This window comes from Gymnodraco acuticeps, unplaced genomic scaffold, assembly GCF_902827175.1.
Source record: "Gymnodraco acuticeps unplaced genomic scaffold, fGymAcu1.1, whole genome shotgun sequence".
Taxonomy (NCBI): domain Eukaryota; kingdom Metazoa; phylum Chordata; class Actinopteri; order Perciformes; family Bathydraconidae; genus Gymnodraco; species Gymnodraco acuticeps.
This window is the reverse complement of record NW_022991543.1, coordinates 230,050-243,949: the sequence shown is the minus strand read 5'-3', so window position 1 is coordinate 243,949 and position 13,900 is coordinate 230,050. Positions and strand designations below refer to the sequence as shown.

At 41.9% G+C, this 13,900-nt stretch overlaps 2 protein-coding genes across 2 annotated transcripts; both read left to right on the top strand.

The window, feature by feature from the left end:
* Positions 1–2,523: 2,523 nt before the first annotated feature.
* Positions 2,524–7,525, top strand: LOC117533482 (rho GTPase-activating protein 12-like). The gene is made up of 2 exons (XM_034197262.1): positions 2,524–2,684; positions 6,951–7,525. Exons 1-2 carry the CDS (start codon positions 2,539–2,541, stop codon positions 7,123–7,125), a joined length of 321 nt encoding a protein of 106 aa, XP_034053153.1. The 5' UTR covers positions 2,524–2,538; the 3' UTR covers positions 7,126–7,525.
* A 2,310-nt stretch (positions 7,526–9,835) lies between these two features.
* LOC117533487 (tripartite motif-containing protein 16-like) lies at positions 9,836–12,445 on the top strand. Its single transcript, XM_034197266.1, has one exon. It carries the CDS (start codon positions 9,873–9,875, stop codon positions 11,538–11,540), a length of 1,668 nt encoding a protein of 555 aa, XP_034053157.1. The 5' UTR covers positions 9,836–9,872; the 3' UTR covers positions 11,541–12,445.
* Positions 12,446–13,900: the final 1,455 nt, after the last annotated feature.

Genomic DNA, 13,900 nt, shown 5'->3' with positions numbered 1-13,900 from the left:
TACAATACATTTCAGAGGCTTTTAATGCACTTCATTTATTTGACAAAAGTAGTTGCTTTTTATACAAATTCATGTGTTTATATGATATATATTTTTTACAAATTGACTCAGCACTTTCCAAAATGTGCTCCATATTGACCAAATCCAACATTTAAAAAACTCATGTATTTTCTCATGATGAAAACAAGATATTATAATATTGTATAATAATACAACTCTTATATAAAAGAGTACTTTTACTTTTGATACCTGAGTACATTTAGCTGATAATACTTCTGCCAAATAGACAATAAATAGAACTTCTTTGGAAAGTTCAACAATTTTCTTCCGTGACAGTTTCAACCTGCATGGCACAAAAATAAATATATATCAAAGGTGAACCTGTCAGACTCCAAGTGGGAGGACTTCCATGTGATCACTGGAGCGTTACAGATGTACTTCAGAGAGCTGCGCTCTCTTCCACGACTTCATCAGCGCAATCAGTACGTGAAACACACAGCTGCACCACAACCACAAAACCAACATCAGCCTTTAGCTGTTAGCACTCAGAGCTCACAGCTCCTCATATCTGTTCAGAAACTAGACAAAAGTTAAATAAGTACAAACCACAGACTGTCTGTGTCATGGCGAATACAGTCGCTGGTTTATTTATGTCTGTATAGGCCAGGGGTGCCCAACCAGTCGATCGCGATCGACCGGTCGATCGCGGGGAGATTCCCAGTCGATCGCGAGATGTGTGTACAAATAGAACAACAATATTCAGTTTTATCGTTAATGTCCTGTGACATAATCTTCCTGTGCCAGAATAATGCACTTGAACGCATCAAAGCTTTGTGATTGGCCGGCGTGACCCCATGTGTCGGGGCGTGGCTGGTGAGCAGTGGGCAGTGTGCACTAGTTCGCTAACGTTGTCCGTGTCAACAGGAGTGACAGTCCGCACACACACAAGACCGCAATTATGGCAGAAGCAAAACATATATAATTTTCACTCCGAGTGGGAGGATGATTATTTTTGTATCTATTCCAATTCAAAGTCCATCTATCTCATCTGCAATGCGAGCGTGGCTTTATCGAAGAAGGGTAATTTAGGAGCGGCATTTCAAAACAGTGCACAAACGCTACGAGACGGAATTCCCTCCAAATTCTGCCCTACGCTCCAAAAGGGGAGGGGCCTGAAAGGACAGCTAAATGCACAGCAGGCCATTTTCACCACAAGAGCAAGGCTGCTACCATAGGCATAGCATCTTAACGTGTCAGTCACGTTCTTGCGAAACACATGAAGTCTTCCTGGAGGCTGCCGACACGCTTTTGGGGGACAGTAAAAATAACAGTAGCATTTCAACAGGTTTTTGATATAATAAAAACTCAAGTTAGATACCGTTATTAATCTGCTGTAAGTTTTAGTTTGTTTGAACTTATTCATTATAATTATTGTACACAATGGTATAAGAATGCAAACTTAAATTGATTATAGTCTATTATCAATTCAGGTTAAGAAACTGTTGCTTGCATCCTATTTTAAAGGCATTTCTTTTTATAATCTACTAAAATGCAACAAAAAAAGGTTTGATTCTATTAATTTTGTCTTTTGTATTGCCCTGTTGCAGCAGATTCCTGTGTAGCTTCAGATCTGAGTTGTCTTATTAGTAAGCCTAATTTATACTTTTGTAGCAACACTATTTTTATATAATGGCAAAGAAAGGGTTCAGAGTATTTTCTTTTTTCCCTGTGTCATATGTGGCAGCACTGTTCAATGTTTCTTAAACATTACCCACTGTAGTATGTGACGTGTGAATAAACTCCAACTCTGTATCCACAACACTGTTGTGTAACTTCAGTTAAATACTTGTATGTGTGTAGAATAGAAAGAGGTAAGATAAAGCATCTGCAGTATTTTATTAAGTATTAATCGTACAAAGGTCAGTTTTATACAAGTAGAAGTGTGTATTTACCTGGTAGTAGGCTGTCAGTAATGGCTACGCCTCTCTATTTGGACTGGTAGATCTCGGCAGACTGGCAACTTTAAAAGTAGCTCTCGGTTCAAAAAAGGTTGGGCACCCCTGGTATAGGCCGTTGTTGTGAGTGTGGACGGTCGGAGCATATACAACGTTAGCGTAGCCAAACTCCATTCAGAAAAAAAGGATTAAAAAAGGTTTTTCGCCTGCCGTCTGTCTGCAGACTAATCAAAGCATTAATTCATGGTTTTTACTAACCGGTATCAGTATGTTGTTACTTCGGCATCATTTTGAAACGTGTATTACAATTAAATCACGGTCAAATATGTTCATTTTGTTGTAGTTGTAGCCCCCTTGCCAACAATTCTCTCACTAGTTTAGCATACTCAGCCCGGTTGTTGGCCCGGAAAGAACCTGGGTTTTGGAGAGCCAGAAAACTGTGAAACCGTACCCGTTAGCCTCTTTGTAAACAGCGTAGTATTCATATTGTCTTTTATTGGGAATAAGTAAAACAATGTGCATATGATGTGGAAGTAGTCAGTGAAACAACAGAAGGAGGCATGAGACTCTTTGATGAATCCAGATGATTCACTTTGATAAATGTTGTGTTTTCTGTTGTGCAGAGAGTCCAGACTACAAGCAGCGGGTTCAGTCCATTAAAGACCTGGTCCGACAGCTTCCCGTCTGCAACCACGACACCATGCAGACTCTCTTCAAGCACCTCAGGAAGTGAGAAAAACACTCTCTTACTGCTCTATCATTTGTTTTTCCTTTTCTTCAGCTTTCTGTGTATAATGCCTACAAATCAAATCACACTTTGTATGCCTTTCTCTGGCGACATCTGCGGCCTGAGGCATAATATGTTTGAGTTGTCCGTCAGAAATAACTTCCAAACATATGTCTGTCCGTACGCCTCGTTCTCCCAGGAATGCATAGAGGGAACCTTTTCAGATCTGGCACACATGTGGACTGTGACTTAAAGATGAACTGATCAGAAATGTGCGATGAAAGCAGGGGCGGACTGGGACTAAAATGCAGCCCTGGAAACTGACCCAGTCCGGCCACATGAAATGTCAAATGTTAGAAATCCGCTGTTTATTATTTAAAGTTTTACGTCCGATTCACTCCTTTTTCCCTCTCTGTACACAGCTCCAGTTTGATCATTGGCCTGTCATCAGATTTCATTTTTAGTTGCTGCTGTAGCGGAAGTTTAGTACAATTATTTTTGATGAAATACTCCAAATCTCCACCCTCCATAATTGCACTTGCTTCAGTTGCTTGCTACTTTTTAAGGGCAGTGATGACAGTTACAGTACGAACTGAAATTGATGTGATTTGATTAGATTGTGAGGCATGACGTGAGCCTCATCTGATTGGTCAATCCCTCCATTTTTTTTCACCAAGGGAAGCCAATTGTGGCTGGCCTCGTCTCGCAACAGAGTGCAATCTACTATTTCACCATAACATCTAGAGGGGCGCTGTTTCACTCTTTGTAAAATACTCAATGAGAATGGGGGGAGAGACGGGCCGGCAGAATAATTACCGAAACTAAACGAAGTGTTTTTATTTATTTATTAATATTATAACTACAATGCAAAAAAAACAGGGGAAGCCTGGCTTCCCTTGGCCTCCAGGAGAAAACGTCACTGAGTTCAAGGGATAATTCTCACCCACCTCTTGCTCTTGCTCTGCACTTGTATGTGCCAGTTGAGCTGGTTCTTCCAGCAGCTCAACTCTGTCCCTCATCATGAACGCAGGAGGCTGGCTGTATATCTAAACTCGGGCCCTCATCATTCTCTTCATCATCTTGCACTTGTTCTAAGCTGCTGTTGATAGTGCTTGTAGCGCTGCTGCCAAGAAGGTCTGTCGATTTGCGACATGTATATGCTTCACCTGCGAGTGACTTCACCTTTATTTCTCTTGCCTTCTCGGCCCCACCTTTTCCTTTTCGTTTTCTTTGATTTGTATCCATGTTTTTTCATTCTCCCTGTCTGCCGCGGCGTCTAATCCCTTCTCTTCGGCCCAATCCCAAACCACTCCCTCGACCCTACCCCTCCGTGATGGAGTGAACTCCGTCTGTAGCACACACTCGCAGCTCAACGAGGCTCCCTCCTGTCAGATGGAGGGAGTAAACACAGCAGCAAGCTTTGGGACGGCCTCCCCTCTCTCCGGCAGAAACAGGAAATGCCGTAACTGTATGTAACAACGGTTTCAAATCAGCATCTCTTAGACACAAAGTTTAAATGAATAACTCAAATAAAACTCCAAAACTCTTTCATTGTGTTTCAAAGCTCTTTTAGTTTTAACCCTGATGTTTATAAGCTTCTTAGTTTTTGCAACGGTCTGTAAATATACACAACTTTATAATAAAATGCACACATTTACCTTTTTCTAGACTAAACACAGGTATGATCCTAAGTTAAAAACATATGAGGTTATCATGAGGTTGTTAACATCGCAATTTATCAGTGGATGTTTGCTGGAACTACTTGTAAACAGCGTGTTTCCTGTCGGACACACACAGCGTGACTCCGGTCAGGTAGAGACCGGTCTCAAGTCAGCACCGCTGCAGACTCGCTGTTTGAGGGCTTGATAGCCCACTCCCCCTCCACACTCGTTGCTTTGGAACAGCCCTCAATATGGCGGACCCTCCGCGTGAACGCGCAAACGGAGGGGTAGGGTGTGTCACTACCCGATCTGCAGCTCTGCCCGATCTGCAGTGCGCATGTGCGAGATGGTCCGCCATATTGGACATCTCCGGACGGCAACCCAAGTAGGACAACATTGACACAGTGGCTTTTGGCAAAGCTCAAAAATAAAACGAGAGAGAGATGAGTTATTGTTATTACAACGTGACTTCACTATTATTTAACAACTCTTTTTATTGGGTTCTTTTATTTGGGGTTAAGTACATTGTCAGAATAAGTGAGAAATGAATTTAACTTCTGTTAGACAGCTATATGCCATACATGTTTGCACACATTCACAGTAAATATGTATTCAGTATGATAGCTGTCTAACAGAAGTTAAATCCATTACTCACTTATTCTGACAATGTACTTAACCCTAAATAAAACAACCCAATAAAAATAGTTGTTAAATAATAGTGAAGTCACGTTGTAATAACAATAACTCATCTCTCTCTCGTTTTATTTTTGAGCTTGGCCAAAAGCCACTGTGTCAATGTTGTCCTACTTGGGTTGCCGTCTGGAGATGTCCAATATGGCGGACCATCTCGTACATGCGCACTGCAGATCGGGCAGAGCTGCAGATCGGGTAGTGACAGGGTGTAGGGCAATATGGTCTAGCTGCGGCCGCGGACAGTAAACGACGGTACACGACGGTACACGACACGCCCACCTGACACGACACTACGGTGGCTGAGAGGCATGGCAGATGAAAAGCGAATTGACGACACTACACGACACGCCTCCTACTACGCCGCCCACGGTGGCTGAGAGACCGTACATGGCATGTTATTGTAGCATTTTAAGCAACTATTAGGCAAATAAATTAATAACCTATCCGTTTGAGAACCCCTTGGAACCCCTTATCCCATTTTGATGGTTGACATCTCATTTGAACAGTGAAAGCCAGAATGACAGCAGGGGTGAATTTCATTTTATAATTTTGCAATAAGTCAAAGATATGTTTACTGTATATTATAAAAATGCTTGTCATGTAGGCATACTGGAGGTACCGTTCCAATGATGTATTAATAATAAGATATATATAGCGCCTATATATATATATATATATACACAGTATATATATAATAGCAAAATAAACACAATTACACTGCGCTAAACTGCCACATCGACAAACAAACGAGAACCTAAATAGTATGTAATTATATCTAAACCACAATACGTTTAATAATTACCTGTACTCGGTGCGCCATATTGTTTGTTGTCTGTTGTCTGTAAACCTCCATGTCTCCTTAAATATCTTTGCGTCAGCGTCTCACGTGTGGGGCGTGCTCTCTTCTGACCATATTTGGTAGTACAACTTTCGCGGCCGCAGCTAGACCCTTCTCAGCCACCGTAGTGTCGTGTCAGGTGGGCGTGTCGTGTACCATCGTGTACTGTCCGCGGCCGCAGCTAGACCCTTCTCGTGTAGGGGGCGGTTTGGGAATGGGCCTTTGTGTTGCCGGTCTTTTCTCTTCTTCGTGTGTGATTATTTGACATAAGAACCACACAACTGCATTAGCGGCCGCTGTCGGCCGTCATCGCAATTTAAATGATGACGTTAAACCTTTTCTTTTTAAAGTGCCTGCCGTCCACAGCCCTTGACGACCGGCCGTTCTGTGGTTCTCCAGATTCTACAGATGGCCAGTCCGCCCCTGGATGAAAGCTAACTACTAATTAGGACAATTTCAAAAATAGGATAAAAAATAGGCTGATGACAATTTGGAAGAATTTGTTTGAGGCATACGATCGTCACTCTGTAATACTAGTATAGCGGATTTATGAGTTGATAATAATTAAAGAATATTGAGTTTTTCCTCCATATTTGTAGGCTTTTTCTCATTCTATAAATGTACACCTATATTTTCAGAAAATGACAAAATAAATCACGAATGAATGTATAAATACGTCTAAGAAATTCTGAGTTGTTTACTCTTTACTCCCCTGCCCAGGTTTGTATATTTCACCTACAACGGCCTAAATAAACCATCATACATATCTGATTATGAAAAATACGACAGCATTACGGAGCAGATTGTAAACAGTAGAGTATTTCTGAGAGAATTCTGTGTTTATTACGTATCTGCAACCACGAATACTGTGAATATTTACTTCATCATGTGACCGTCTATGTTTCCTGTAGATATTTAATTGCAGTTTTACTGCACTGTTAGTTTACAGTTTTGTTATTGTGCTGCTGTGTTTATTGTATTTTTGTAACTCTGGCACAACAATTTCCTTCGGGATAAATAAAGTCTTATCTTATGTCAAGATTTATTATCAATTCCAAATGATGTGTCCTCTCCAGGGTGATCGAGCACGGCGAGGAGAACCGTATGACCACTCAGAGCGTGGCCATCGTGTACGGCCCCACGCTGTTGCGCCCCGAACAGGAGACGTGGAACATCGCGGTCCACATGGTGTACCAGAACCAGATCGTGGAGCTCATACTGCTGGAGTACGAGAACATTTTCGGCAGGTAGAGAGAGACGCTGGAGGACGAGCCTCTTGTTTTTCTCTCTCACTCTCCCAACGCAGAGCTCTTCCTAACCCAGCGTGGCCCTGCCGAACACAGCCTGGATCGGCTCGGCTCGGCTCAGCTTCTCTTCCTCTCAAATTGTAGTCACTGGCTTTCTCCTCTCGTACAACCTCCGGACCAAAGCTACGCAAATGTGTCATAAACCAAACCATAGATGTATCGAACTAGCGACCAAGAAACAGGTTTGCACTTTTCAGTATCTCATGTTCTCCTGCAGCTGCGTTTGTGCCACTTTACTGCAATAGTTGGCGTCCAAATGTCCGACACTGGATTCCTAATACAGGGCCATAAACGCCTCGTCTACTGCACAGAGACCAAAGCATCAGTTGGCTGGAAGTAAGAAGGAGGGCGTCAGTATTGGAGGTTGGAGACTGGACTGTATTGTATAACCTGTCACCACTCCTGTAAGAACCACACTGGGGAACCAAGAGAAGGAACTGCTGTGCTTGGCTTTAGACGTTTAGACACTAAGAGAAGCAACGTGGAGAAGAAGGGATGGAACGCTTTTATTTAGGAATGATATGAACATTTACTGCCCTTTCCGTTCAGGTCTCCCTTTGTCTTTCCTTTTATTTGAGCAGGAATGCTTCACCATCAAAATGACCACTTGTATATCAAATTACTCGACTCGTGTTTTCTTAAGTTTTTGAAGATGATGTCGTTTTTCTTGTATCCCTCTACGGTAAGAAGAATTCAAAAAACTGTTTGATGAATTGACGTAAATTGGGACGTATTTTAAACCCTTTATTTAAAAGCTCTCACATTTTGTGCAGTAAAGCTCAATTATCCCGTCACATGCTAGTAATTCCAATTTTTTTATAAAAGCTTACATTATAAAAGACATCAAAGTTTCACATTTGAGCATTATTTGACCCTCCGTGAGACCAGTCATGTGGAAGTGCTTTAAATAGTAAGCTCTTAATGAAGAATTCAAGATAACATGGTGAATAATTGTCATTCCTTTAAACGCTCTTTCCATCTCTCTCTTTGTTCTTCTTCCTGTATTCCTGAAACACTGGACCAGGGTCCTCTGAACACATGAGAGGCTTTCACTCTGTCATATATCTGCACGCCGCCTTCTCCATTTGGCTTTATGAACAAATCACCTTGCAGCAGCCAGAACTTGAAAAACAAACAAATGGTACTCAGCTGTGTCTTTCCTTGACTCGTGGATATTAAATGTTAAGGCCGACCGTCTTTGAACCATGATTCCATTGATACATCTGTACAGTGTTTGTGTGTGTGCATGTGGACGAGGGGGGGTGGACGGATGAATGGACTCGATGACAATATATTGTACAAATAGTGAATATAAATATGTATGCTTGGAATGTTAAAGAATATGATAAGAGGGAGAAATCACTATTGTTGTGATCGTTGTGAGACCAACAGAGGAATAAAGGTCTGAACTGGGGACGTGGAGGTTTACCTGAGGTTCAGGTAAATGAAAGATTGTTTGAATGTAACTTTGGAGAGTAACTGTTGGCTTTACCAAACTGGAATAAAGACCTCTGATAAGAGATATTTCCAAAGGAGATATGTGTTCTTTTACTGATGCAAACATTTACATCTGCGTTACATAAGCTCTATGTATTTCAGTGTGAGGATCAAGAAGGTGACTTGTCTGATGATCATGCGTGTTCAAATATCTGCATGCTGCTCCTGTATTTAATCCTTTAGCTCACAATTAAAAAATAAACCATAAGGGACAAGACACAACATACAATATAGGTCAAACCTTTACAACTTCTCCTTTCACGATTGATTTAGGAAGCAGAAGTTTATAGATATGTTTTAGTTTTTATAATTGACATACACAATTACAATGTGACTACAGTGTAAGACAGTAGGTCAAAAGTCTCAGTAACACCTTGACTTCATATTTGATAAATTACACTATATCTCATATCTGACTTCCCATTCAATATATTAGATTTATTTTATTCTAAATTGTATTCATCTGACACACACACACACACACACACACACACACACACACACACACACACACACACACACACACACACACACACACACACACACACACACACACACACACACACACACACCAAAGGCCTTTGCCTCCCTAACCATTGTTTTTATGGGTGAGCCTCCCATTTATTGATGTCAGATATCTCATTTAGTGTTTCTCCACCTCACACTCTCCAAAGCCACACACCCCTTCAAAAGAACATCTGATAACTCCTTCAGCCTACTTTCAGCTGCACAAAATATTCAACTATTAACTTATTCAGCTATTTCAGGACATTGAGGCTATACATTTACAGTAGAGGAAATAAGTATTTGATCCCCTGCAGAATTTGTAAGTGTACCCACTTATTTTACAACTAAAAGCTCTCTTCAAATGTAGAGCAGGTTGAAAGCGAGGCTCCGTTTGTAAATGAGGAAACAGTTCAGTGTCAGCGCTGCTCCTCCTCCTGGAATGAGTCAGAGTTTGATAAGCCCTCCCTCTTCTTCCTGCTCTCAGACACAGCCAGCTCCACTCTGTATTTCCTGGTTCCTCCCCTTCAGATCCACACTGAGGAGGATGGGTGTAAACAACATGTGGGTAAAATACAAGAGCTGATAGGCCACATTCACTGCACACACACATCCTGTTCAGATCACAGCTCACATAGTTTCAGGTTTCAGGAAGTGAAACTCAGACACTCGCTGCCACTGAGAGGAGAAATGGCGCAGAAAGGAGTTCAGCTGGACCGGGAAACCTTCTCTTGTTCGATCTGTCTGGATCTACTGAAGGATCCGGTGACGACTCCCTGTGGACATAGCTACTGCATGAAGTGTATTAAAGGCTTCTGGGATGGAGAGGATGAGAAGAAGATCCACAGCTGCCCTCAGTGCAGGCAGAGCTTCACACCGAGGCCTGTCCTGCTGAAAAACACCATGTTAGCAGCTTTAGTGGAGGAGCTGAAGAAGACTGGACTCCAAGCTGCTCCTGCTGATCTCTGCTATGCTGGAGCTGAAGATGTGGCCTGTGATGTCTGCACTGGGAGAAAACTGAGAGCCTGTAAGTCCTGCCTCATGTGTCTGGCCTCTTATTGTGACAAACACCTCCAGCCTCATTATGACGTAGCTCCATTAAAGAAACACAAGCTGGTGGAGCCCTCCAAGAAGCTCCAGGAGAACATCTGCTCTCGTCACGACGAGGTGATGAAGATGTTCTGCCGCACTGATCAGCAGTGTATCTGTTCTCTCTGCTCTGTGGACGAACACAAAGGCCACGACACGGTGTCAGCTGCAGCAGAGAGGACTGAGAGGCAGAGAGAGCTGGAGGGGAGTCGACAAAACATCCAGCAGAGAATCCAGGACGGAGAGAAGGAGGTGAAGCTGCTTCAGCAGGAGGTGGAGGCCGTCAATGGCTCTGCTGATAAAGCAGTGGAGGACAGTGAGAAGACGTTCACTGAGCTGATCCGTCTCATGGAGAAGAGAAGCTTTGATGTGAAGCAGCAGCTCAGATCCCAGCAGAAGAGAGAAGTGAGTCGAGTCAGAGAGCTCCAGGAGAAGCTGGAGCAGGAGATCTCTGAGCTGAAGAGGAGAGACGCTGAGCTGAAGCTGCTGTCTCACACAGAGGATCACAACCAGTTTCTGCTCAGCTACCCCTCACCGTCAGCCCTCAGTGAAGCTACACACTCCTCCAGCATCAACCTCCGTCCTCTGAGCTACTTTGAGGACGTGACGGCGGCCCTGTCAGCAGTTAGAGACAAACTACAGGACGTCCTGAGAGAGGAATGGACAAACGTCTCACCGCCTGAAGTGGAAGTTTTACTGCCAGCAGCAGAGCCCACCTCCAGAGCTGGGTTCTTAGAATATTCACAGGAGATCACTCTGGATCCAAACACAGCATACACACTGCTGTTAATATCTGAGGGGGGCAGAAAAGCAACATACATGAGACAACAACAGTCTTATTCTAATCACCCAGACAGATTCACTGATTGTTGTCAGGTCCTGAGTACAGAGAGTCTGACTGGACGTTGTTACTGGGAGGTGGAGTGGAGAGGGGGAGTAGTTTATGTAGCAGTCGCATACAAGAATATCAGCAGAGCAGGGAGTGGGGGTGAAAGTGGATTTGGATACAATGACAAATCTTGGTCCTTAGAGTGTTTCCAAAATAGTTATTCATTTCGTTACAACAGTATCAGCACTCCCGTCTCAGGTCCTCGGTCCTCCAGAGTAGGAGTGTACCTGGATCACAGAGCAGGTATTCTGTCCTTCTACAGCATCATCTCTGAAACCATGACTCTCCTCCACAGAGTCCAGACCACGTTCACTCAGCCGCTACATGCTGGAGTTTTGGTTTATGGTGGAACCACAGCTGAGTTGTGTAAACTGAAATAGCCTGAAGTCATTTGAGGAACTCTTCTACTTCTTAAACTCATTGTGTCCATCATTGTTGCTGAGAGCTGATTGTTCATGTCTTCACTGCACAGAGATCAGCTGTCAATCAAACATTATGGGATGTGCTTTAACATCTTCTCATGAGTTGTTCTGTAGATGTTGGAGTTTCTTTAGGCGGCGCTCCTTCCTGTGTCTGTTTAGCCATGGAGGCTGTCACTGTTCAGGAGGGTTTCTGTTGACCTCTACTCATATTTCTCTGCATGGAAATGTGAACTTTGCTCTAAATATTTGTTGAATATTGATATATTTGTATATTGTTGTTTCTCTTGAAGCTTGAGTCTTCAGAGAGAAAGCACCAGAGCTTCTTTCATTGTAGATATTTTATTCTGGCCACTTTCTCAACAATAGAGACATTTATAATCACATGTATTATTTTGACAGATTATATATTATTGTTGCCCAAATTAATGAACAAATGAGTTCCCCAGATGGTTATAACACTTATTTCATCATTACATGTTTATTTAAAATGATATTACTTACTGTCATGATCATAATCAATAAGTCAATCATTTATTATTCTCCTGTCAATAGCTTAGAGTCTTTGTTTGGGAAATACATTGTATAATATTACAGTTATTGTTTTGCAGACTCATTGTTGTTGTTGTTGTTGTTGTTGTTGTCCAAATAGAAAGTGGGCACTCTGATGTTTTATAGAACATTAATTATCATGATAATAATCAGCAAGTAAATCATTTCTGATTCTGTTTGAAATAGCTGAGATTCAGATTGTGTGGATGAAGTGAAACTGATCATGAAATCATTGAACAGACTTTACTGATGGGATGTGTGATCAAATTAACTGTTTGGATATTAATAAAGGTTTGTCTTTCAAAAACAAAAAAGGATGTTCTTCTTGTATAATGTCCAAGGTGCCATAACATTTAACCATTTTCATTCAAATGATTTCACTTTTCTACATTTCTCCGCTAAGTTCAGCAGTTTGTAGCTAAAAGCAGTCGCCATTCAGCTGTTACAATATTCAGCTTCTTCTGCATTTTCTAGTCTAACTTCAACTGCCTTCCTCCATGCAACGACTAGCTTTCTGTGGTGAGTATTTCACTATAGTTAAATGTGTTTACTTGTGGAAGCCCATCCTCTAAAAAGGAAAGTTGCATAGTTAACAATGGTGAAAGTAACTTAGTACATTTACTCAAGTAATGTAGCCTACTTAAGTATAATTCGGGTACTTTTACTTGCACATCATTAATACAAATCTGCATATGAACTAAAGGTATTAAAGAAATGTAGTGGGGTAGAATTACAAAGTACCTCAAAAATGTACTGGAGAAAATCTACTTTTCACTGTACAATACATTTCAGAGGCTTTTAATGCACTTCATTTATTTGACAAAAGTAGTTGCTTTTTATACAAATTCATGTGTTTATATGATATATATTTTTTACAAATTGACTCAGCACTTTCCAAAATGTGCTCCATATTGACCAAATCCAACATTTAAAAAACTCATGTATTTTCTCATGATGAAAACAAGATATTATAATATTGTATAATAATACAACTCTTATATAAAAGAGTACTTTTACTTTTGATACCTGAGTACATTTAGCTGATAATACTTCTGCCAAATAGACAATAAATAGAACTTCTTTGGAAAGTTCAACAATTGTCTTCCGTGACAGTTTCAACCTGCATGGCACTAAAATAAATATATATCAAAGGTGAACCTGTCAGACTCCAAGTGGTAGGACTTCCATGTGATCACTGGAGCGTTACAGATGTACTTCAGAGAGCTGCGCTCTCTTCCACGACTTCATCAGCGCAATCAGTACGTGAAACACACAGCTGCACCACAACCACAAAACCAACATCAGCCTTTAGCTGTTAGCACTCAGAGCTCACAGCTCCTCATATCTGTTCAGAAACTAGACAAAAGTTAAATAAGTACAAACCACAGACTGTCTGTGTCATGGCGAATACAGTCGCTGGTTTATTTATGTCTGTATAGGCCAGGGGTGCCCAACCAGTCGATCGCGATCGACCGGTCGATCGCGGGGAGATTCCCAGTCGATCGCGAGATGTGTCTACAAATAGAACAACAATATTCAGTTTTATCGTTAATGTCCTGTGACATAATCTTCCTGTGCCAGAATAATGCACTTGACGCATCAAAGCTTTGTGATTGGCCGGCGTGACCCCATGTGTCGGGGCGTGGCTGGTGAGCAGTGGGCAGTGTGCACTAGTTCGCTAACGTTGTCCGTGTCAACAGGAGTGACAGTCCGCACACACACAAGACCGCAATTATGGCAGAAGCAAAACATATATAATTTTCACTCCG